This window comes from Cyprinus carpio, chromosome A13 (genome assembly GCF_018340385.1).
Source record: "Cyprinus carpio isolate SPL01 chromosome A13, ASM1834038v1, whole genome shotgun sequence".
Taxonomy (NCBI): Eukaryota; Metazoa; Chordata; class Actinopteri; order Cypriniformes; family Cyprinidae; genus Cyprinus; species Cyprinus carpio.
In genome coordinates this window covers 19,486,092-19,513,259 of record NC_056584.1, presented here as the reverse complement: position 1 = coordinate 19,513,259, position 27,168 = coordinate 19,486,092, and the positions used below count along the sequence as shown (strand labels likewise).

Below are 27,168 nucleotides of genomic sequence, written 5' to 3'. Positions count from 1 at the left end.
TTTTATGAGCATGAGCTCAAACGCATCACTTTTACAATACAATTCTGAATCGAGGGCAGACTATTTCATAGATATTGGTTCATTTACAGGTTTTGACAGTGTAATTTAAGAGCACTTTACTTTGTTTTATGAAGTCTCATTTCTGAGTTTTTGTCAAGATTTTCCCTCCTGACCACACACACAAAGGGCTCAGTGTATGCCTTGGCTAACCCATTAGGCTTTATTGGACAGCTGTATGCACTTTTATTAGAGGGTTAATGGCATTTAAAGGAGCAAGCGCTGAGCTATATCCACAACATTAAAAAACACAAAATGGCACTGTGGGATTCCGACGAGGTCAAACGAAACGGCTGCTCACAGCAGCATCGAACGCAGCTCAGCTTCAACCCTTGACATCTCTCCTCGGCCGAGTCGTCACATAAAAACGCCCTCGCCGCTAATGCTACGTTCACGTCAAGCTGAGAATTTCATGAGTGAGAGGAGCGAGAGAAAAATACCCAAACACTCAGGCAAGGAGCATTCAGCCTAAGCCTTAAAATATAATGAGCGGAAGTAACGCAAGTACCGACTGCAATTTAGCAAAAGGAACATCAAGGACTAAAGAGAAACTATTTAGCAGTCTGTGTTCAGACATAATTAGCGGAAAAATGGCGCAACAGGACTTGCCTACTCGCTAGTCTTAATTAGCTCTGCTGCTAAATCTTTGCTGAGAGGTAAACAAAGGCACTAAGCTTAAGAAACATCATATTCAGGTGCCTTTTCTTCAGTGCTTCTGTAGATGTGAAACATAAAAGGAAGATGCTGAAGCGGTACACTAACGGTCCCAATGCTACCTCTGTGATTTTCATTACTTGGCTGCTTCCAATTTGCCCATCTGTCTCCTAATTATTGCTTTTGGCTCTTGTAAGCTGCAGGACCATGTTTGCACTCACTCTCCCGTGTCTGTTTTTATTAAACACGGGGGCTTACGGTATGCACAACGGCTGCTTATTTTTACGGTGGTGGGCTGCTTAATGAAGGATTGCACAACACTGTAAACACTGCTTGACAAATGCGAGATATTAGTCTTAAATCAGTACCAGAAAGTCACTTCCGCTGACAAATTCATGAAGATGATTTCTAGACGGTTGTAAACCCGTTTCCGTAAGGATGAAATGTCTTAAATTGAATTTCTGGGGAGGAAGTCAAGCCACGTGCCTTTCTATGTGCTTTCAGTGAAATTATGACCTATTCAGACCTGGACATTCTCAACAGAACTTAGACTCACCAACCAGGGAGAGACAGATAAGAGATGGAAAAAGGATGGGGTGATGATGGTGCAAAGAGCAATGGAGGATGGGTAAATGGACAGATCGAGCCCTGTGCGAGCATGTGGGCAGAACAGACAGACCCGCATTAGTCCACCGCCCTCTCTGCATTCCTCTTTTGAAAGCTGACCTTCCCAGAATCCTTTTCACCACTGATGCATCCCCGTTATTAAAAAGCACCAGTGCCTCTCTCCTGCCCAAACCGGGACCCATAGACACTCACAGGTACCCTCTTACACCCCCAACCCAACCTGCCCTCCGTTGCATTTTCCCTCCTCCATTCCAGTCTGTCGGATAACCTTTTTTTCCACCAGTAGCACATTTGTGGTGATGGATGAGCGTTGAGCGTCTCTCTGACAGGCCTGCAGCTGATGCCACATAATCACTGTATCACCATTTAGTCAAAATTACCAAATTATAGCAACCCCCGGAGGCATCGGTGCGACTGACAGGTCCAGCCAACAAAAGAAACACAAATATTCTGGAGTAGCGGTGAAAGAGGAGGGGGAGGGAAGGAGAGACGTCTAGAAAACTACAGCTACCAATTAACAGAGCGTTCTGATGGTTTTGGTGGCTGCTCAGTAATTACGTTTAATAAGGCAATAGAGCAGCTTTTGATTAGAATATGAAAAACTGAAGTAATTCGTCTCATGATACAGTAGATGTTTGAACACATTAATATATTTCTTTAAAGAGCCATTAAAATTTATGTCCATAATGACAACGTCAAGTATTTAATGATCAACAAAACTGCTGTGTGCACATGTTCGAATCTTTACATTGACAAGAAATCTACTGCTACAAGCGAGCCAACCAGCTAGCCAGCATCCATAGATCCATCCATCCACCAAGCCTACAAAGCTTCAAACTTTAAGGCTTTTTCAATTATTTTAAAACCTTTCAAACAAGAGTTTGAAAAAGAAAGAAAGTGAAAAATACATTAAACATTAAAGTCAAACCTACATTAAAAATGGTCTTGATAACATTTATTCTTAAAAATCACAGTTTTATAGTAATAATTCAAGTTTGAATCCTGCATTTTCGTTTTATACCTCAATTCAGATTCAGGAACAGTATTTTCAACTCAGTTCTGAATGTCACACAGAAAGACGGCCTGCAAGACTCTGGTTTTCCATTAAAGTTTGAAACAACTTTATGTGTGTAGGTGACATTTACGATGTGCACACTTGCTGTTTCCAGAGCCACCAGCCTGCATGTCCTTTTCTGCTCGGTAAGCGGCTGTTGAATTATTGGGGGTCCACACTGCCATTTCACAAAGTAGCCAAAAAACATGAGAGCACTTAAAATGTGAAAACAAGAGTAATGTCTCATTTAAAGAGAAACATGTAATTTCTTTGTTCACTTAAAGTGTATAATTTGCGTCATGAAACTTCCCCAAAAGCAGAACACTGTTTAACATGCATACTTGTGCTTTTTGAGAAAAAAAAAAAAATACTGTAATAACATTAAAACCACAACATAAACGTTTCATACTTATCTGTTTATAGAGATAGCACTGGAATATTCTTTTACATTTGCCAGCAACAAAGCATTTTCCACAGTTGCATAATGAAAATATATCACATTAGAGCACCTATTCAGTGCTGAGCTATCAAATAATTCTAAACCATGAATAGCTGGGAAAAAAAAGACCTGAGGCAAAACTCTGACTAAAGCGTGAAGTGAGAAATTTTGATTCAGGAAGATCACACATAGCACCGTGGGCCACTTCAACAAATGGAGAAATAGCTCTCTGAATTCTGAAAACAGCCAACATGAAAGGATTTCCTCTAATGTTTTTTCCCTCTTCGTCTTTCAGTAGAGCTCATATACAAACTTAATCCACATAAAATACACTAACATACACTTAGAAATAAGTAATCACGCTTAGAGAGGGTCAATGCAGAAAGTTTCAGTCCAAATTGAAATGTCGTGCTAAAAGGGTGGCAAAAAAGGGCAGAGTAACAAACTGACAGAGGAGAGAGCCGTAGGCAGACTAACAATAACCAAATTAAAGTAGACAATCATCTTTGCAGGAGCGTCCAATCAGATGACAGGATAAAGCTCCGGGTGACAAATTCAACCCAGTGAAGCGATAATGATTTGGAGGGATAATTTAATCTAAATGAACTATGTGTCACTTATCAATAGTGGGTACTTCAGTGTAATTAATTTTCATTTGCAAGGGAAAGAGAGGCGAAAAGATGGTCCTTGGATGAAACAGGGCATATGAGTGATTTCTCCTCGCTAACCCACTCGAATACATCACACTAGCTAAGACATGTGCTAATGATTAGTATTATTTCACCAGGTGTGTTTACTGTAAATATCAGCATCCTGGCATCTGGCTCGGGGTGAGAGTTTGATGCCGATGGAGATGATGACGAGACGACCTTCAAAACTGGTTAATAAACGCTGCAGTGTGCCTGATGCAACACAATTTAACTTTCTGCCATAATTATTGAATTTTGTATGCAGTGAGTTGGTAAAATGTTAACTGATATTGAAAACAGCAAACTGAGAATGTAGTCATTTAAAAAAAAAAAAACAAGTTTTTTGGAGTAGTGGATGGTGGTAAAATGTTTTCTAAAAATATATGATGCACAATTGAACATTTCTGCATAAAAATAAAATGCATGAATAATGAATATCAGATTGCTTACCACTGAAGAAAGAGGGAAGGAGCGAGAGAGAAATTCATGAGTTACTATGAATAGCTCATCGTGGAGAAAGAACAACCAGCTCAGTCATGGCCACCCATATTTGAGATAATTACCCATTAAGTTGTTGAACTGAGCCCATGAACATGACATTACTCACACACCGGTCCTGCTCTTGATCAAGACCTTTCTCAGTCTGTACTTACACAGAAGAAAACCGTATATCATTGTTGTTCCATGAATATGTATTCCATGGTAGCTCATCATAAGAAGCTGCCAGTGGAATTAGAGATCCAAATTAGAAAAGTGATTTATTTTTGTTCACGTCAAAGTACATTTTCTACACAGTTGATAGATACTGTGTATAGATACACACATCATTATAAAGTTTATGAGAATAACAAACTTGAAAAAAAATGTTCAGTAAAACAAGACTTAAAAATGGCATAACGCATTAGTAACTTTATCTGAAATGTAAATCTTACATTCCCCTGCTTGACATGACATGTCATTCCTAACACAAGGCAAGATATTATATTTCTATGGCCCTATGTTCTAAATGATTTCTTCTAATTTCAGTTAACAGCAGTCATCCTATAATTATGAGTATTAGTTTTACCTCTCTTATCTGTCTTCTCTCATTTCTCCTTGCCTAGAGGACAACGCAAGTAAAAACTGGCATAGCTTACCCCCCTCACTCTCCCTTAATCTATTTTTAGTTTTTGTTTCTTTCAAGTTTGCGCTCAGATAAGATGCTGAAAGCTCTAAAACTTTCACGGCATTAATTTCAAAGGCATTTAGCGCGCTTTTGAACGATTTGATAATAAAACACTCCCTCCATGAGCAGCCTGTCTGAAACTGCAAGAGCTAATCGCCGAGCCGGCGACCCCTGCGTGTTTGTGGTCAAAGCTGAGAAAGACCAAACAGGCCGTGTTCCTCACTGGAACTCTGAGGCTTGTTTTAGCCTTGGTCACCACTCACTTAAATCATTTCTGTCCATCCATCATGCTGTGCCTATGACATGCACTAATAGCAGGGTGTTTGAAACACAACATTTGCAGGGCCGTCTTTTGCCCCCAGATGCATTAAATGGGGCCCCCCACAGTACTGCAATCGCTAGAACCAGGAGAGTCTAGGGTATTTATTATAAATAAACAATAAAAACCTTGGATATTTGCTATAAATAAAAAAAATAAAAAATAAAAAAAATTTGTTTTGAAAGACTGGAAATCTTAATCAAACATTCAACACACTGTGCAATGCTCACCTGCATTAAAAATTGACCAAACTGGCCATTGGCAAAGTCTATATAACACATGCTATTAATTGTGTGCATAAAGGATTTGCTTCATTTCAGACATAAACTTGTATAAAATAACTGAATAGTTTATAAGTATAAAATGTACATAATGACAATAGCAACATTTAACCACTGTTCTTTAATGTAGATATTGTCACATAAGAATAAAAAAGTTTTTTTTGTGTCTTTTTTTTTTTTTAACCAAAGTGATGTCACTAATGCCTGACTAATCAAAAATTACATTTGCTGTCAATTATTTTCATAGCTGATTATCACTGATTAGCTGTAGCAGCGTGTAGTGTGTTTTTTGAGCACTAAAAACACTGTGGCATTGGCATAGGTGCTATGTACTGTAGGCAATGTTCAGCACTAGACAGAAACAAACCTGTTTCAAGCACTGCAAACATTAGAGTGATGTCTAACATGATGTCGTGACCACAACAGACTCACAACCACAATTATCGAATGATCAGCACAAACGAAAACAGAAAACACATGCAGCCCTGAATCCTTCTGAGAATGTGTAGTGTAGTTTCAGCAAATTTCAACACCAGCACATAATGTATTATTTAGAGCGTACATTGAGGTTTTATCTTAAAGAAAATGAGAATAAAAGCCAAACAGAACATTAAATAACACTGAAAGGATTTTGAACTGTCAATCTGTGGCCGCCTCAGGGAGAAAAACAAAAAGCAAAGAGAGTGTGGGTGATTTCAGACGAGATCGGCGAGCGCAAGTCCCTCTCTTCCTCCTCCGTTCTTCTCCATGCTTTCTTTTTCTCATCTGTCTTAAACGTTCCTCAGGGACTTTAACTTTTCCCAGGCAGTCCTCTTTGGCTTTAACAATTAATGTGCTGGAGCTCCACAGTGACAGATGATGCTAAATACTGCACAGTTTTGTTTACGGAGAAGTGCATTAATAAAGATGAGACCCGGCTGGGTTTGAGAAGAAGAGACGAGAAGATACTAGAAGAAACAGAAGAGGAGGAGGAGGATAAAATCAGTTTCTTCCTCCATTCCTTCAAGTAGCCCACAACATTTTGGGCTGCTGAAATCTGCCCTGCAGTGTTAAATAGAAAACGTTAGATATCATGCATTCATTTTAAAATGATATTATGTATATTTCCGAATGATCATAGTGAAAAGTGACGTGACATACAGCCAGGTATGGTGGCCCATACTCAGAATTTGTGCTCTGCATTTAACCCATCCAAAGTGCACACACACAGCAGTGAACACACACCCGGAGCAGTGGGCAGCAAATTTATGCTGCGGCGCCTGGGGAGCAGTTGGGGGTTCGGTGCCTTGCTCAAGGGCACCTCAGTCGTGCCGGCCTGAGACTCAAACCCACAACCTTAGGGTTAGGAGTCAAACTCTCTAACCATAAGGCCACGACTTCCCCAGGTGTGATGCAGAAAAGCATTATAATCGGTCATATACTGAAATGTGTATGTAGATGTACATTTTTACTAAACAATCAGATTTCACATTGAACACTCCGAGTGAAAACCTTTTGACAGAAAAAAAAAAAAGTAAAAGAGTAAACTGCACTACTTCTACAGGAACATAAGTTTGTGTCTTAATGTTAGCTGACACATCAAAGTCAGAGATGTGATTTTGGTCAAATGCTGAACTCTCGCTACATCTACACAAACAAACCAAACTATGCTTTGTTTTCTTCAAAATGAAAAAGGGGGGGGGGGGGGGCAGATCTTCTGAAAAAAAAATGGATCTGATGTTCTGTTATGTTTTGGTTAATTAATTAATGAGATAGATCTAATGTTTCCGTCTGTTGATTAGCCAGAGTATTTATGACCACATTGCCAAAGTGTTTTGAAGTGATATTCAAGCACCATCATTAATATTTGATATTTTTGCAAATCATCTTTTTCCTTTTTTTCAATGTGTCGAGAGACAAAGAGTTGTTTTAGGGATATGATGAATATAAAATACAGAAGGATTTTGTTAAAAAGTAAATTTATGCAGAAACTTTAGACAATAAATATGCGCTCCATAAAAACAAAAGCACTTGCACTGTATAAGCCTTTACTCTGTGTTCAACTTTTAAAGGAATATTTCAGGTTAAATACATGTTTTGTGGAATAATTATAATTTTGGAATTGAATGGGCTTACTCATTTTTTTTTAAGTATAGCCACAACATGTTTTTAACAATATGAAATAAAGCCAATGTAAAAAAAATAAGTAAAAGTTATATCCAATTTTACAATGTCATTGCCATGATAACAAAATTCCATAAATACTAAAACGACTGTAAAATCATGATTAAACAGCTCAAATAATACATGTTTTAATAGTTATATAAACCTAATGAAATTATAATTAAACTTCACATTTTGGCTTTTAAATGCTTAAAAAAACTATTATAATAATTGTGTTAATCAACAATAATGCTCTAGATTAAGCTTAACTTGTACTAAACTCGTAATATTCCTTTAAGAAAAACAAAATTAATTCCATAAATTCCACATGCTTTAAAATCCAGTTGGCCTTGACATTTTACACAGTACACCTTAACGTAAGAAATTATTTACTGAACGGGACCAACCTTCAAAAAAGGCTATCGTCTTAAATAAATCACTGGCTTCATTGTCAGATTGAGGTAACACACGCAGTTTTATTTAGTTCCTTTTTCCGCTATGGTGGGAGGATAATTACTGTCATTTATTAATAATCCCAGGGCCTTCAGTAATGTGTGCCACATGTGACAGCCTGATCCTACAAGTGTCCCATTTGCCTCTGAGATACACAAGTCTTGGTTTTAAGCCAAAAGCAAAAAACAAGCGAGAACACATAAAAAAAAAAAAAAAAAAAAAAAATGAGAAAAAAGAGGTCTGCTGATCACTAATAGTGCCAAATTTTCTTGTCTTTGGCAAGAGAGAATCAAATGATGGGAACAGCAATCCAAAAGGACACTTTTTTTTTAGATGTCACATCCCATCGGATTCAAGTAAAGTATGCGTATGAGAAAAAGAGCCGGGCTAGTCGGGTTTTAGCTCATTAATTACAGGCACTTTCCTGAGGCTGATGGTGGGTTGTTTCTTCTTGGTGTTTAGTGTCTCTGTCCAAACACAAGGAAGCATTTTATCCCTTAGGCTTTATTTTTACTCCTCTCTCTTTTGCGTTTAATTTTGACATTAGCTAAGGCAATATAATTTGCAATCCAGTGACCTTGACAGATTGTAGCAGGGATGCAGGCCAGCACCAATGCCTTTGAGGAATGAGTATTTGATGAGTTGAGGAGTTTAGCTCACTAGGTCAACTTTAACTGAAATCCCCTTACAAAGCTTTCAGCTCCTTCCTGACCACACAAACCCTGCCATTTATTTTTCAATTTTTTTCTTTTAATTAACAATGAAAGATTTGAGATACAAACAGCTATAAAAAAAATAAATAAAAAAAAAAAAAGACAAAACAGATATCTAACTAAATATGTTATTTTTTCATCATCTTGGACAGGGGCAATGGCCTTTTACTCATCCTTTCAAACTGAATGAATTGAATACATTGGTGACTGTCATGGGCTACATGCTTGTTTATGCAACAGCAAAAATGATAGCAAAACGATGCTAATAAACTAGGATGAATTTCTTACTGTGGTGTCTGCTCTACATCACCAGAGACTTCAGAGCCTCAGTCTATGACGTCAACTGAAACTAGAGGAAGGAATGCAGGAAGGAAACAAAGAAAAGGGAAAGAGCGAGAGAAAGTGCCCTTACACACTGTAAAATCTCTCTTCTTGTCAATTCCAGAGGGAAGAGAGAAGCCCGCAAGTAAGACTCCAGAAAAGGTCGAGGTAGAAGAGCTCCCCCTCCCTGCGTTTCTACCAAAAAGAGACGGATACACTTTCTGAGAGCAGATTGGAGGGGAAAAGCACTCATGTTCTGGCAAATTATGGAAGCATAAAAAGCCCATGCTGGAAATATTTGACTATGCCAAGTTATAAAAGGTAAAAGGACCATCTGTGCCATTTGCATCCCGCTCTCCCTGGTTGTCTCTGTGGCGCAGCAGAGTAAACCATCTCGCAGCAGATGCTGATGGAACACAAACATACAAGTTAGTGATGCTGAGAGAGCTTGTGTGTCCAATCAGAACAAGCTTCAGAGATGATAAATATGCATTATAATGTGCTGCAAGTTGCAAATATAACCATGGCAACTGTCCCATTCTGTTTTGTCTATGCTGTATTGTTTGTGGTGAGTGGTAAGCTTCCTTCCTCCATTACCATAAAGACCATGGCATAAAGAAGATTCACACTCAAATTATGAATGTTTCTCAAATTTGAATTTGATATCTGCTTCTTTATTTAAAACATTATAAATATATGTATGGTGTGCATTGTGCAACACTAAAGAAAGTCAAGGACATAAACCCTGTTGCTAAAAACCTGAGAAGCGAGTGAGATACAGGCCCACTGAATCAAATAAGAATCAAATATTGAGGAACCTAAAGATTAGGTAAGGGTCATTGTTATTTTCTATATTCTGGGCTCTGGTTTGACACATTTGGAGCGACTGACTTTCACCAAAAGCATAATTATTTCTTCCCAATTCATGAATCATACACATTTAATTCAAGAATAGAGGTTCTGAACTGGTGTCGTCGCAACCCAAAAATGGATCAAATAAATTGAAGACTTTCTTGAAATATTGAATGAAGACGGTTGCTCAACAACATATTCTGACATGATGAAAAGAAAATAAATAAAATAAAAACACAGACAGTCTCAGAATGGGTGTGTGGGTGGAAATTAGTCACAGAAGAGTAAATGCTCAACACAAGAAAACCAAACGATGTGTAGAGTATACAGAGAGAGAGAGGGAGGGAGGAAGAGAGAAGCGAGAGAAAGCTCGAAGACTTCCAGTTGTTGTAGGTTTTTAAATAGATATAATTAGGTGTCGTGTTTGTTATGCAGAATGAGACAAAACACAGCTTACTCGTTTGATTTTTTAGGGCTGATGAATCTCCTAAGGGCTGAAGAGGAGACATACAGTATGTTCCCCACGCCGAGGTTCTGCCTTTCCACTAATGAATCACATCATCCAGCCATAGAGGATTCGATAAGCCTATAAAAGCTTTAGCTCAGGCATCACTGTCTGAAAGATTGCTTCAAGGTTGCTGGATGCTGTTGCATCCAATTCAATTGTTTTAGCTCAGGAGTGACATAACATTAAATCAAGGACGGTAGAGAAAGCCACAGAGCTTCTCATTTAGTCAATATCAGCTTCTTGTAAGAAAAAAACAGGTAGCAGAACACAAAACAAGTAACAGTGTTTGCGAGATATTTGAGCTGCTCCGCATTTCAATGACAGAAATATCAAATACAGAATAGCAAAAAAATCTAATAAAGAAGCTGAGGTATGACTGTACAGTTTTAAAAAAGCTAGAGGAAGAACAAAGCAATTGAACATTCTGCAACAGTAAACCAATTTTAAAAAGTTACGCTTAAAAATATCAGACTAGTGCCTGTTTACATGGAAAAACAGCGCAGATAAAAGAATACAAGAAAGCAACCCTAAAGTGGTTAGTTTGTCTCCTATCCTGGCGAAGTTTGCTAGATTTGTCTGTTTTGCTAGTTTTAGACAGGTTTTGGGAACTAGTCCAACTGGCTGACCAACTAAACCAAGTTAATCAGGTTGGGAGACCAACAAAATTAACTAGAACCAGGAAACCACATCATTTAAGAGGGCTAGTTAATTGTTAAGGCTGGGAGACCAGCTAGCTGACCAGTTTAACCAGCCTGGGAGACTAGCTAAATTAGCTATGACCAGAAAACCACATCATTCAAGAACACTAGTCAGCTGGTAAGGCTGGGATACCAGCTGGATTACCAACTTAACTGGCTTAACCAGGCTGGGAGACAAGTTAACTTATCTAAGAATGGGAGACAAGCTGGTCAGCCAACTAAACCAGCTTGACCAGGCTGGGAGACTAGCTAAATTGGTTAAAACCAGTAAACCACATCATGTAAGAGCACTGCCTGGTAAGACTGGGAGAAAAGCTGGTTGGCCAACTAAAACAAATGACTAACCATATAGCTGACTGAACACAAGCTTGACGAAGCTAGAAGACCAGTTAAGCCATCAAGACCTGCAAATCATACCATCTAATGGGGTTTAGAAGAGCAATGACCTTGTTTATCTTCATCAGACCACCTCAGGAGAAACCCATAGATTAGAGTCTGTTAATGTTTTAAGCACATCTTCACCACAGCAGGCGGATGGCATGACACAAGACACCCTTCGCATTCTTAATCCCGCTCCGCAGCCTCGTAGCAACGCAGTCTTCCAGCCGCTACCAGCATGACGCTCGTCATCACTCACATGAGCTAGAGAATGCCATAAGCTAATGGAATAAATCAAGGATGAAATATCAATCAAATTACAAACTAATAGTTCCCTTAATGTCTTTGTTGGAGTACAGATGGCCCCTTCAGCCAGCCAAGCACACCACAGCAAGTCATCATGATAATCAGCGCACTAATAATACCACCTCCATTAATCACACATACGCGCTCAAACTGCGTCGCTGCAAACAATGGGTGCTCTGCCACAGGAACATCACAAAGTTGAAGCATGGTAACACTTACTCATTACACTGGTAATTAACTCTAGAAGTCATGTATATTGTTTAAAAAAACCTACAAGGTAAGTCTGTGAGCGCTGCTGTTCCCTTGGCTTCTGAATTCAGTGATCTTCAATTCCAGCAAAAAAACAAACAAAATAAAAGAAAAAATAAGGGCAACATGCTGATACTTACATTTAGCAGGAAGGTCGTAGCCGCAGGTGATTTTGGCTTTTCCAGTCTCACAACCATTTAACGAGTGGCACTCTTCATACAGGAGATGACCCGCGGCTCTGTGTATGCAGCCATCCACTGAAAGAGAGAAATACAACCGTGATGTGACAACAGAAACTTTTGTTTAATTTTTTATTTTTTTCTGGTTAAAATAAAAAAATTGACGCTCATGTTGTTACAAACCTACAGAAGAAGAACTGTCACACACAACAACAGTTCATAGCCTGTGATGATATCTTTCTATTTCCAATAGGGGAAAAAAAAAACATTAAGAAAAAAATATATATTATATATAATGGTCTTCAAAATGTATCCTTTCTTGATATACAGAAGACAAACGCATTCTGGTCTGGAACAATATGCAGAAACAACAACAGTTCATGGCCTCTGACAATGTCTTTCTATGTCCGATAGGAAAAAAATAAAAAATAAAAAAAACCTTAAGAAAAAAAATATATTATATGTCATTGTCTTCAAAATTTCTTATTTTGTGATATACAGAAGACAAACACATTTTGGTTTGGAACAATATGAAGAAATTATGATGATTTCAATTCTGTGCTGAGCTCTTCTAATAAATTGAGGTTTTAAAATAAAAACAAATTCATACAGGCATCAATAAAATAAAACAAAACACTTAGAGATATGTTGTCAGACCTTGTGGAAGAAGAAGGTATGACCATTGAACTACTGATACAAAAAAGTGCTTCATATCCCCAAACACTACTGATTTGTATAACATGAATGTCTCTTGTCTTAAAGCTTTTGTTTTGTGTTGTTTTCCCTTAGCTGTTCCCACCTCCCAATGTTTTCATTTCACATGGTTAAGCCCAGGATGCATTTGACTGATAGTACGCTTACATGAGTAGGCAGAGAAATAGAAATCCAAATGATTTCCCTCCCTGTAAAGCCCATGACCCATTATCAATCACAGAGAAATATCATAAAGGTACAGTTGTAAGAAAAATGAATACACCTGCAGAACATCTAGCAGAAATACACAGACGCAGAACTCCTATACTCTATTTTCAAGAAGATCTTTATCATGAAAACATGAAATTCAAACTGACCCCATTTACAGTATGTACACGTCATTCCCAAGAAAAAAAAAAAAAAGTTTTCATGTTATTTCATAGTAAAAAAAATAAATTTTTTGTGTATGTTATACGTATTATCTATTCTGCCAGTGTAACCAAGGATGACGCTGGACAAACATTTTAACCAATTATAGGACAGTCCACCTTTCACAACCCAATCAAATATTGCCCTTTCCTACATTTTTATAGTTACATATAGAGGTTTAATACTTCATTTTTTCTTTATTTTCTTTCTAAATCAGATTTTAGTTTATTGCATGGTGGACAAAATAACAAAAACGTCAACCACTTGGGGTCTCTAACATATTGCTAATAAGAACAAGCAATTTTTTACATGAAGCATAAAAATCTAGTTACATAGTATTTCACACCAAAATGTCACATTATTGACATTCAATGAGTTCAAAAATGGGGTTCATGTTAACTTTGAACAAATAAGGACAAATAATTCCTGTGTTAAAAAAAGCTTCACAGCCTGTGATTGATTGAACGCCCCAGCCAACAGGTACATGTGACCTAAATGTATGTTTTAGCTGCTGCCACTGATCTGGTTTGCAGAGAGATGAACAGCATGTCATAAAGGAGATCAGTCTCAGTACACTAATGACACAAGCAGATGAGAAGCAATAAAGATGACAGACAGCCCACTGTTACAGAAGAGAGGATGAGCTTGAGCTAAATTTCATGATCGACCTGATCCACTCGCTCATTCATTGTGCAATGGCGTTGTAAATGAGTGTGAACAGCTTTGGTGAAAAAAAAACAAAAACAAAGCCTCATTTTCATTGCAGTTCTTCCCAGTCAGAAACTACCTAAGTTGACAAAAACTTCATACAGGTTTTTTTTTTTGTTATTTTTTTTTTTGGGAGACACAAGATGTGGGGGGGATATTTTTACTATGATATATATTATTTTTTGTTGTGTGAGCAACAGCAAGTCGACAGATACAGATTCTGATGGCTTCTGAGAAAGCACTCTGTTCGAAAAGATGAAGACAGTGACAGAGCTTGCAATGAATCGGTTCCTCAGACAGCCTGACAATTATCACATCAAACACCATCAGAATGCAATGGACATGGTGACAGAACTGTGTAGGCGTACTTCTTTACATTCTGCTGTTATGTGAATATTATATGTTTCTTAAATACATACAGTTGAGAAATCAGCATGGATGGAAGGATCACCAAAGTTCAACAATATTAATTTTATACAACAGCTCAATAAAAAAGAAGTTAATATTGAAAAACATACATTTTAGAAAAAATATTATGTTGTCTACATCTGTTCTGTCAACGAAAACAGTTCCAAACAACAATAATACAGTACAGACCGTCGTGTCTCCCAGAAACAAAGTATTTGTGTTTCATTCCTGAATGAATCAACTTTTTTGAACAATTCGATTTTTGTGAATGATTTAACGACTCACTCAATAAAGAGAAATGTTTGTTTTATTCCTAAATGAATCAGTGAACAATTCAATGCTTCACTCATAAAGATGGTGTTGTTAATTTCATGAATGAAATCATTTTTAAACAAATCGGTTAAGTTAATGATTCAGTGACATACTTATAACAAGTCATGTGTTTTGTTCATAAATGAATTGGTGTTTTGAATTAATTGGTTCAGTGAATGATTCATTGATTCACTGATTCACTCAAAGAGGATTTCCTACTGGACCGCGGGTCCACCAAAGCATTTTTAGCCAGATAAAAACAGCAGGCACTCTGCTGAAAAAGCCTAGCTATGAGTGTTTGAGCGCACTTCTGTGATGTTGAGATTCTTTGGTTGCTATGATGCAGAATATCCGCTAAAGTAATATGGCAGACACATCGCAAGTGAAATGTTTCAGCAAGCATTATTCATAAAAATACTGTGATAGTCCGGGAATTCCATCTGGTGAAGACATGAATACTAGGAATCAAGCGATTTTAGTTTTTAATTTGTTGTTTTTTATTTTTTATTATAGGGTGTGACGGTTGGTCGGTGTGGTATTAGTCCCACCCCTTCTCCATTGTGATTGGCTATATGATTAAAAAGTGACAGTGATGAGCTCTGGGTTTTACCCAGAGTTGAAAATCTTTCAACGCTTACAGCAGAGAAAAAAGCCAAGCGCTGAAATAAACGCTCAGCACCTGGTCACACTCCTGGCATTTTAAAAAAACCTAATGCACCCATTGAAAACAACTGAAATAATTTGCTAGCCTGTGGAAAAAAAAAATTGCTTTGGGGGGGACACTGCCTTATGATGTAACCTAGCCAACAGAAGGAATCACTGACAATCCCTAATTAAGAGACTGACAAAGTTCCACTGATATACAGTGCCTTGAGAAAGTAATTTTAAAGACGCTATACAAAATACATTTATTATTATTATTACAGTATATCAGAACTCTCAGCTAATCCAATTCTAGGACCAGAACCAACTATTGAATAATTCTGAACACTTTATAAAACAATGTCTACTATATCGCAGGCCCCTGTAAACAAAGTCCATTACACACAAAGCCTCTTGCTTAGCAAACAGCATTGCCATAAAAACAGCATATTTTGCAGCATGTAAAGTACATTGTTACAGCTCTTAAGTGTTAGCAATTAAAAGTCAGTTGGCTGTAAATCATGCCTCTTGTGTATACGCCTGGTCAAGCACACCACAGCCTTTGAGAGATGAGTGTTACAGGAAGTGGACCATGCTATTGCAGATTGCGAGCACAGTTAAAAGGCAATAAATTCATGTAGTATGTTGAATAGGTAATCAACATGCATGTGTGAATGTTTGGGTTAAGCAGAAGGGAAGCATTTACGCAGGAAATAAAGCCTCAGTAATGGCAGTCTGTTTGCAGAAGCACATGAAGATGTGTTTACTCAAAAGTAATAATTAATAACGCTTATCAAAATGCTTGCTTTTCATTAAGGACGGTTAAAAGAAAAGATCATGATGTTACCGATCTTCCCACTTGCTATCTGTTGACTGATCCTAGTCCTCAAGGAACCCACTGATGAGGCTGAGTTAAAAAAAAAATAGTATTTATAATAAAAATAAAATTAGAAAAAGATTAGTATTTAATTTAACTACTTTAATAAGTATTTAACTTGCCTGATTATGTTTATGAAAATATTTTCTCACAAATACACCTTGTACATCATAACATCAAGTTCACAATCAAGTAACATGCATTCCCAACAACTTATACACGTGACATAACCATCACCTAGAGGTGAGCACTAGCATAATGTCTCCTTCTAATAATGTCAGAGTTCAAATCCCGAACTTCGACGATTCCTGTTTGTACAGAGCTGCTGAGCAAAATGTGGAGCTGGAGGCCAAGGAGCAGATGGAGATCAGGTGATACAAGTCAATCAGTACACAAACAAAATCACGATTTCCTTACCTCCTGTCAAAACCCATTATTATCTGATGCTGCTGGTCAACACATCAAATATGTTTCAGCTTTTGTGGAGCCTTCTCTCCATTGTCTAATTATTTAATGCGTATGCAGCTCTCATATTACTGCCCTCTGCATGTCTCAGGCTAGTCAGAAAAACATCACAAATGCTGATTTATTCTGTATCCTCACAATCCCACACCAACATGTACCATACTGGCTTTCATCTTCACTCAGATCAGCCTAAAATTTTTTTTTTACTTTTTTTCTCCCTTGCTTATTTTGTGTTTATCACTCACAAGGCCAGTGACTCGGTTGAGTGGTTTCTTGTAGAAATATGTAGATTTCTAGAGGCCATCGGGGTTCAAGCAGACACCAATTTCAACGATGCAAAAATGCATGTTGTATTGTAAAATCAGCAACTCAGTAGGGAGCACTGTAAAGTGGCTTATATGCAAGGAAGATTTAGCTGATGAATGTACTGCATATAGACAGGGATGTCTTCAGACTGAAAACAGCCTATGTATGTGTGTCTGTGTTTTCAATGTAAAAACAGCTACAAAAATCAGAATCAGAAACAGAATGAGCTTTTATTGCCAGGTATGTTTACACATACAAGGAATTTGTTTTCGTGACAGAAGTTTCCACAGTGTAACAGAATGGCAGTGACAGAACAAAAAAACACAGATAAAATAAAAAATACAAAAAAAAGTATAATAAAAAATAATAATAATGGAACAAGTAAATAAGGAATAAAAAATATACAAATTGACAATTGTATGTACAGATATACAACAATAGACAGTTGTATGTACAGGTATATTATGTGCAAATTTAAATGTAGACTAAGTATGTGTGTTAGATAAATAAGTGTTTAAGTGTATAAATAGTGTGTGTTCCACAATATTGTCAGGTGTTCATGAAATGGATTGCCTGAGGGAAGAAACTGTTCCTGTGTCTGGCCGTTCTGGTGCTCAGAGCTCTGTAGCATCGACCAGATGGCAACAGTTCAAAGAGGAAGTGTGCTGGATATGAGGGGTCCAGAGTGATTTTACTAGCCCTTTTGCTCAATCTGGATGAGTACAGTTCTTGGAGAGTGGGGAGGGTTGTACCAATGATTCGCTCAGCAGTCTGGACTTCCCTCTGTAGTCTTCTGAGGTCAGATTTGGTAGCTGAGCTGAACCAGACAGTTACTGAAGTGCAGAGGACGGATTCAGTGATGGCAGAGTAGAACTGTTTCAGCAGTTCCTGTGGCAGGTTGAACTTTCTCAGCTGTGATGGAAATGTTTTAAAGATATTATGTTTTAAAGTTTTTTTATTTTTTCCTTTTTTCAATTGTTACATTTCTTGCTTAAGATGAAAAATGAGACAATGGACATAAAAGTGCCTGAAGTTAAAGAAAACTGTGGTAGACTGAACGCGGTTATGTGCGAGTGCAGATTTAGTTCTTTATGGATCTTCAGATCACCTCCAGCAGGTGTTAGGTGAGAGTGTTACATCACCATGAGAGAAGAGAGCAAGGCTGGGTGAGAGATGTCTTCAGGTGCCCTGGAGCCTTCACCAGCTGCTGAATCCTTCTCCTCTTCCCCCCATCATCTTCTCACTGGGCTCAAGTCCCTGGACCCTCGTCTTTTGTCCACCTGCATGGGATTATCTATCACCCACATGCCCACCCGACACTCACATTAGGGGTGTTTCTCATCAATATTCTAGGCTAGAGGCTGCTGGACTGCAAGGTCTAAAGCGAGTTCCAGTATACAAAATATCTGCCATACAAGAGCTTCAGAGTAACATACCTCTGGGCCTCTAATGTTTGGTTCTCAAACCGCGGCCCGCAGCCCGTCACGAATTCAAATGAGGCCCACCATGCTGAACACAATTAAAAAAAATAACTTTCAGTTTTACAATTCATGTTAGTTTTTATATTAATTTAAAAATGTACTAAAGAAATATAAGCTATAGCCTAATGTTTTTATGTAAAATTATTTTGTTTTTCATATGTTATTTTCAGACATGAGCAGACCTAACATACTCACATAACGTTCTGCATTTAACGAACACATACAAGTGCACACTTTGGCAGAATTCAATTCAAATAGTCATCAACAGCCATTAGTTCGGTAAAATTAAGCATCAAAATGGACAAATTTGTTTTTAAGGGAGAAAAAAGAAATGTGGAAATGCCAGCGAATGAACACATACAAACAATAATAGTTGCAGTATCAGTAGTGAAGGAGAGTGCTGGATTTTCGGTTTGCCCCGCAACTCACTTAAAGAAGTTCAGGCAAATGTAAACACCCATACTACACAGCAATAATCCTTAATTGAAGAAATGTGTCAAAACATCTCTGGAGAGAACCTCATATTATTCAATTCAAAAGTGCTTTCCATATTTGGATCAACATAGGTTACATTTGGGAACACACATTTTCTGCAATGTCGCACGTCTTACAGACTGCATACAGTCGTAACTTCATTGTGCTGTTACACCTTTCGAGTCGAATTTCACAAAATTGGTCAGCTCCCGACAGCATCAGGTGTTTTATTTATGGGGTGTAGAATTATTTGTTTATTTCAATGAACGTAATCGATCAGATATCATAATATTTAGGCTATAATATTATAAATCAGGTTGGTTTGTATTGGTGACATAATATGTAAATGACATGCGTGCGGCCTGCGAGACTTGCACTTGGACCATAGTGCGGCCTGGTGGAAAAACAGGTTGAGAACCACTGCTCTAATGCATCAGAACCAAATGTCTGTTTGGCACCAGCCTGCATGATTTCCGAAGGATATTAAACTGATTGCATTGTTGTACGACGCAAGTAATGATTTTCAGAAGTAATCTGGGAGTTCAGCTCACTTTGACAGCAAATCCCGTTAGATGCGTTGAGAGGCTTCAGCTGATTTCTGTGGCCTTGCATCATAGTAGCTCAGGTTTAATTCCACTCCATTTATTTTCGAGATGAGTTCAGCAAGCTGGGTGCCACAGATGCCATATCAGGTGATGTCAGTGTCAGTGTGAGTGGCAGCCCATGCTCCACGTTTCACTGCTAACCGAAGGTATGAAAATACACCAGCATTCATACATCTCTAAAGAGAGGCAATCTGAAATCGCTTTGGGCGCTAAAACTGAAAACGACTGCCGGCTCAATACCGTAATCTCACTAACCCCCAACTTCACCCACCGCAGGTATATTTAGAGAGGAATTCCGTTAAAAAATTACTTTTGAGATGAGAAAGCAGAGCCGAGAGCCTATTTTCCCACCCAGCCCAGGTAATGAGCCCAGGGGCCCTGACCTGGATCCCGGGCGCAATCATGTCCAGTCAGCCGATTCCTCGAATTTCTAGTCAGACACAACAACGTGTGGCATAAAACAATGTAATTCTTTGCGGGAATCAATAACCATGACTGTCTAACCAGGGAAATTTGTGTAGGGCTCCAAATGCAGGACTTACTGTTCCCAATCGTTCCCTAGCGACTCCGATGATTTCTGTTCATGACAAATGAATTAACAACACCGAAAGCAGGTCTCAGCCGAGCCGCAGCAGAAGCGTGACCCAGATGTGAGCCGGGGTGTCAATTTATTTTCTAATCTAGGGAGGATTTAAGGAGAATTCCCTGCTGATTGCGATGCTAGCGAACTTACAAGGGCAGCCTCTAATCGTCATTAGCTAAGTGTGGTGTTTATTGTCACCTTTGAGTGGAGAACGTGTCATTAAGAGATATAGTGTGCTATTTGCGTCTTTCTGGTGCAATACTAACGATAAATGGTCTTACTAATACACTTTAAGCAACGCATTTGTTTCTTTATTTGGCTGGTCAGTGTCAATAAAGACATGTTAAGTGCATTCCAAGATGTTTTTGAGAGCTTCTGCATGTTGCCATCATCTGCTCTGTGGCTCATTATGCAAACTAAAGTGTGACATCACAACCGGGTTCATCATATAAAACCCACCAAGAGCATATTTATGCAGTCCCCTAAAGTATAAACACTGATCGTTCGGCTATTAAAGAAGTTTGCAGTTCCTGGCTTCCTGTGCTTTCAAGACAGCTGCCAAGGCTCTAAAAACAGCACTTCCAGCCTGTAGTAATCCTGCAACTATGCCACCCAGTGTAATATTTCACTCCTCTCTTTAAAAGCCAAGATGCCCCCGCTGGACCTTTCAACAGCGGATCTGTCATTTATCCGCTCCCCAACTATGCAGCGTAGCATCTGGTGTTGTCCACCACTGTCATTCCAAGTCTCCTTCGCCATTACCGCTAATGTTGCATCAATCCGCTCAAGGCATTTGACTGTAGGATGTGTGACTCAGCGCCAGTTGAGTTATTTATTTTGAAGGTGTTCTGCATTGATTTTGTCAACAATAATGAAGACGAGATGAAAAATTTGTGTCATAACAATTAATTAAAAACAGAAAAAAAGAGAAAAACACTGCAAGATGTTATGACAATGCACTAAAAATTTATACCAGTAAACGGAATATATATATATATATTTTATTGCAACAATTAACTCAGTAATTAATGCAATAATTACATTTTTCTGTAGCTCAGGTTTTCACAAAGACAGTTATATCTTTGTTAAACATTTTTAAATACATAAAAATACATAAATACATAAAAAAAATAACAAAATGGTTAAAATCAGATGTTATTGTAGTTAGAATAAATCTGACTAAAATTGATGAAACAAATGAATAAATTTTATAGATATTTTCAGCAAAAATCAATATTCTATCATACCACCTGCAAAAGTGCAGACAGTGCCTGGAGAAAAGTCATGTTCCTGTTGGGCACATGCATGAGTTTTAACGTTTTCCCACAAGCGCTGCGGCGAGACAGTAATGCTTCGCTAACCTCCCAAAGGCCTTTCTTACAAAGTCTTTTTCTCTCTGACTCTTTTCCTTTCAATTTTTCCCTCTGACACAAAGATCCTTGCTCTGCTTTCATTACAATACCCTGCTTTTCAGAAATGGTGTCAGGCACAATTTTCCCTCCCTAATTATTTTCTGTCCCCGTTGAGGTTTGGAGTTCAGGCCTGGGGGAGCGGCTGCCATTAAGTGCAGGCCAGGGTGGGTTAGGGTGGGCTGGGTGAGGAACGGAAACTCTAGTGGTGGAAAGAAAGCAGAACTCTGTAAATTGTCTTAAATGAACTGTACTGAGAGGAACGCCTCTGTGCCAAAAGCGTTGGCAAACTGTTGTTGGTCCCGTGCCATTCTGTTGGGCCGAAAGTCAACTTTATTATTAGGTAACTAAAAGTGTTGATTCCAACTCTATGCTTTATTTCCCGGCTCCTCCCCACCCCTACTGTTCGCAGCCCCTGTGATTTACCACACAATTTTATACCCAGCTAATTTTACTGGAGGAGATAATGGCATGAATTAGATCCTAATCAAGTGCCAATCAGAGATCCTTAGAACTCTAAGTGTCAGATATTAGACGTCTCGTCACCCGTCGCTAGTTTCAGAGCTCCAACGAATTGTTTTATTAGCTAATCACACTTACTGTTCAGGCAGTGGGAATAAAGAAAGCAACATTATTCAAGTTCACTTTAAAACGGTGATAAAAATGATTAAAATCTCACCTGTCTCAGTGTTAATATATGTCTTTTATGTTTCGTGCTTAGGTCATGTCTACATGGATATGTGTGCATTTCGGACTCCCATTTACACGTAAATGCCATTGTATACATCCTTCTGAAGACTTTTCTGTGATGCATGTGAACAGGTAAGATGTTTTTCATAGCTTTAATCATAGTTTTTATCAAAAATCAAGGTAAGATGTTTTTCATAGTTTTAATCATAGTTTGTATCAAAAATCATTAATTAAATCAGTATTTCACTATCATATTTATTTTAGTCAGCTTTACTGTTTTAGTACAGATTTACAAATATTAAAACACAGTGAAGTCTGTGGTCAGTCATTTTTTTATTTCTTTTTTGGTAACAATTTAGTATAGGGACCAATTCTCACTAGTTGCTTGTTAGCCTATAATTAACATATTGTCTGTTTATTAGTATCTATAAAGCATTTATTTTACATATTCTACATACCCAATCCTACCAATACCTAAACTTAACAACTACCTTACAAACTATTAATAAGCTGCAAATAAAAAGTTTTAATGAGGCAAACGTCGTAGTTAATGGTTTGTTTATAGTGAGAATTGGACCTTAAAATAAAGTGTGGCCTCTTTTAATTATGACTTTAGCAAGGATGCATTCAACTGAACAAGTGACAGTAAATACTTTAAACTGTTACTTAATATTACTATTTTAAATAAATGCTGATCATCAAAGAATCCTCAAATGTATCCACAAAAATATAAAGCACCACAACTGTTTTTAACATTGATAATAATAATATAAAAAAATGTTTCTTTAGCAGCAAATCAGTTTATTAGAATGATTAAAAGTGATGATGCTGAAAATTCAGATTTGCCATTGCAAACCAGGAAACAAATGCTCTAACGGGTCAAGTACAACATAGAGCAATACGATTTGTTTTCACTTTCTCTTGTCTTCATTGTTACAGTGAACATATTTACCATACTACATAATTTTTAGAAGTGACAATATAGGAAAACAAAAACATGCACTGAAGCACAGTGCTCTTATAATTACAAATAAATACATAAGATAAGCACCATCCATTCTTTAAAAGAAGCAGAAGCAGCCCTGACCATCCTTAGAAAACTACACTTTATCTGTCTTTGTTGTGAATAAATTCTTTCAATGAAGCAAATAACTCATAAAAGGTTTTACAATGGTAAGACAGACACTCTGAACATTTGTGTTTATTTAGTCCTCAGTCTCTCACTGTGATCAAACTGCTTTTCAGTGCACTCACATTTCACTGTATTTAGACCGAACCCTTGAAAACACAACCAAAACACCTCTTGAAGGCAACTCTGAGAAGGAAAAAAAAGACAGGAAAACTATTTCGAACATCCGTATTGGATTAAAAGATCCGCAGACACATCAAAATTCATTTTTTATAATGTCTTGGCCACAGCTGAAAAAAAAAGGAGGGAAAGAAAAAAATAAAGTCATTGGGGTAGCACTAGAATAACACTAGTGTCTAGCACCCAGGGGGTTGGGTCAGGCATTTCAAAGAAAACACAGGATTGTTCCCAGGCTCATAAAACGTCCTGGGCCAGGTTAGGTTACCAAAGCTCATCTGGTGCTGGCATTTTGCTGCACAGGACTCTGACAGCTGCGGACGGCTCGGTGCCAGACCACGGCGGAGCCGGACTCCTGGGGACATCGTAGCCCTGACACTTGCCAGTCATTCTGAATGTTTTGTGATATTTTGTCAGACTTGTGTTTCTGTTGTGGGCTCTAGAGGAAGCAGAGACTGTCAAATAAGGGCAAGAGACGGTCTACATTCCCAACAAAATGCAGCCACACTTCAAGGCTAAAGAACTGAGGGTTGTGTTTTCCTTCAGACAGTCATACGTAAGTACACGTAAACACACACACTCGCACCTCCTTTTCCCCTCCAAACAATATAACTATGATTTTTTCACCTTTGACTTCTCATACAGCGTCTTATTACAAAGAAAACTCTCTGCTGATATGACCATTATCACCTGCACCCTCAGGTCACATTGCCTTTGGCACCTCTTCATATAGTCGCAATTACTCTTCTCCAGCAAAGCCAAAGCAACACATAAATGCAGGCTCACACGTTCATACACTCACACAAATATGTACAAGAAAACCTAGACTTAATTGTACCACCAAAACATATTAAATGTGAAAAAGAATCTTGTCATTTCAAAGACTTTGCACAACTACGCAAGTGTTTAATTATTACTGTTCTGCTATAGATGACCTATGAATGCATGACTAGTGCCTTGTTCACTAGATTGTGTGTGTATATATATATATATAAATATATATGTATATATGTGTGTGTGTTTGTGTGTGTGTGTGTGTATCATCCAAAAAAAAAAAAGTACTGCTGTCAATGAATACAAATACACATTAAATCGTCAATGATCACAGTGTGACAAAAATGTATTCCATTTTACTTCCAATTGAAGCAGTAAAGCAGCTGTGTCTCAACCAGCACAAGGACACCAGTGAAGTGAATTCCGTCCTAAGTTCAGCCCGGTGCCATGAAGGTAAATAGACAGCCAGTCAGAGGTGAGTCTTGGGACAGAGGGCCTCTGTTCACTTGTTATTTCTGGGAAAATGACAACAGCGCTGGCCATCCAATCCCAAGTAATTACAGGCAAAAAGTGAAATTGAGTCTGTCCATCAGAAAGAAAGAGTGAGAAAAGGGGGAGAGAAAACACCATTCTGTCTCTCGGCATTCCTGGCTCAGATGGACTTTTCCACAGAAGCAGTAATTACGGAAATGAAGAGAGATGGAGCCAGACAAACAAAAGCCACAATTTGAGATTAAAATGCATGAACATCTGCTTCTGTTGTGGGGCCGTTCACCTAAGTGTATAGCCAGCACGTACAGAGACTCCACTGTGAGAATGATGGAGCCTGAATCTTCTGTGCCAAAATAAAATGAACTTAACTCTAAACGGAAGAATGCAATCATACGTACTGGGTCAAAGGTCATGGGCCTGAATTGAGGGGAATGAGTAATTGGACTGGAGCACAAGCGAGAGACACACCTGTAGAGCAGCTCTATGTTTGAAGGTCAAAGAAAATGTGATGGGCTGACAATTTAAGTTTCCAAGGCAGCCAAGAGTTGAAAATAAAAATCAATACATAACAGACAGCAGGAAAAGATGCTAAATGAAGAATAAAAAAAAAAAAAAACCTTTTTAACAGCTCCATCAAAGATTGAGTGTGTACTATATTTTTTTAAGTTAATAAAAAAAAAAGTCTTTCTCTGAATCTAGTGATAATATTTATGGAGGTATTAGAGTGTAATTTAAAAATAAACACAAATATGAATACTACAAATATACATGCTAAAAATACAAAAAAACAACAATCGAAAAATACAAAAAAACAACAATCGAAAAATATAAGTAATATAATATAATATAATATATAAAATATGGAAATAATTAAATTAAATGTAACAATAATTTTAGTGTATTATGTATTATTAAAATTTTACTATTTTCTATATTAATTTATCAAATTGGCAGCACTCTTCCCATAAACTGTACACTGTAAAAAATGACCGTGAATTTAACAGTAAAAGACTGTAAAAATGCTACAGTAAAAACCTGTTAAATGGTTAACGGTAAATTCCCCTACTATATACGGTGAATAATTGTATATTAACATTCCCAGAATTCCCTGTATTACATTTCAAATTTCAAACTAACTATGTTTCTTAGTTTTTACTTATCAGTTTTGTATATTAGGGTTGTGTGTTACACCTAATGTTGTTAAATGAATGTTTATTGCATTATTTCAGTTTCATGTGTGTTACCATGATGGTGTTTAGTGTTTGTGTGAATGACACTGTGCACCTTCTATATACAGTATGTTAATAACTAAAAGCTGCTTGAGATGGGCTTTGGCTCATCATGTGACTTTCTCGTCACCACCTGCATTTGGTGGTTATCAGTGTATTACAAAGGTACAAACAGATTTTAATACTTCAATAGGTTGTATATTAACATTATATTAGTTAATTAAATTACAGTATTAAACTGTAGATTTAAGTTAAAACCATAAAACCTAAAATGTTGCTACCATATTTTTATGGTAAAATTCCGGCAACCATAGCTGCCATTTTTTAAAGTAAATTTTAAGGATTTTTTTTTTACAGTGTACCCTGCACAGTGAAAAAAATAAAAATAAACTAGTGGGAAAACTAAGCAATAATCACAGCTGCCAACATCTGACATTTCTCAGTGGTTTAAATGATGCAGGTTAACAAGCAAACATCAGTACATCCGACTCAGAGTATCTGTACCTAGAGACATGTTACCTGTCAGGCTGCGCATTTGTCAGCATGCTGATTCCTGACATTCCAGCCACTCAAAAGAACTGTAAGAGTAAAAACCCTGACATTGATCAGGGTTAAGCTATTGCTGCCTGGCATCACTAAAGCAAGAAAAAAGGATGCACAGGCTGATCTAGCAGAGAATATTTGTGCAGAATTTGGATGAGACAGCTTTCGACATTCAATGTGATTGTGAAGGGCTTGAATCGGTCGAGACATTGTGTAATATTAGTAGGCAAATGTTACAGTGAAACAATATTTTTGTGGTACACGCTAGATTTTACACACTGTTTTTTGTGAAAGTTTAATTGATTTTTATGTGTTAATCTCATTAAAAGTGTGGTGGCTGTTGAGAGTGTAAACATCAATAAGGCCCATGCCAAAAATAAACTCACTGTTGCGGTGGTAAACATTAAGACTGAATCAATGTTTCATACAGCAGATTTTTGTGAGAATAATCCTGCAGGAATTTGTTTTTCCCATTTTTTTTTTTTATTAAGAAAGAACAGCACAACTGTTAAAATAAATTATTAGAATGAAAATAGTTTTTGGTAAGCTACTCTGCAAATCTATAAAAACCGCACTAAATAATAAAAATCAAAAGTTTGTGTATATAAGAATTAAAGTGATTTAAATGCTAGTATACGCCATAAAGTTAATAAACAAA

General features: G+C 37.5%; 1 protein-coding gene across 2 annotated transcripts in view; it reads right to left on the bottom strand.

Annotated features, from left to right (window-relative positions):
* LOC109101205 (ADP-ribose glycohydrolase MACROD1-like) overlaps window positions 1-27,168 on the bottom strand; it is a 510,464-nt gene that overhangs the window by 305,037 nt on the left and 178,259 nt on the right. For both annotated transcript variants that reach the window (XM_042769233.1, XM_042769231.1), the window contains exon 5: window positions 12,046-12,162. In XM_042769233.1, coding sequence (XP_042625167.1) covers window positions 12,046-12,162 — 117 coding nt within the window. The remainder of the gene's footprint in view (window positions 1-12,045; window positions 12,163-27,168) is intronic.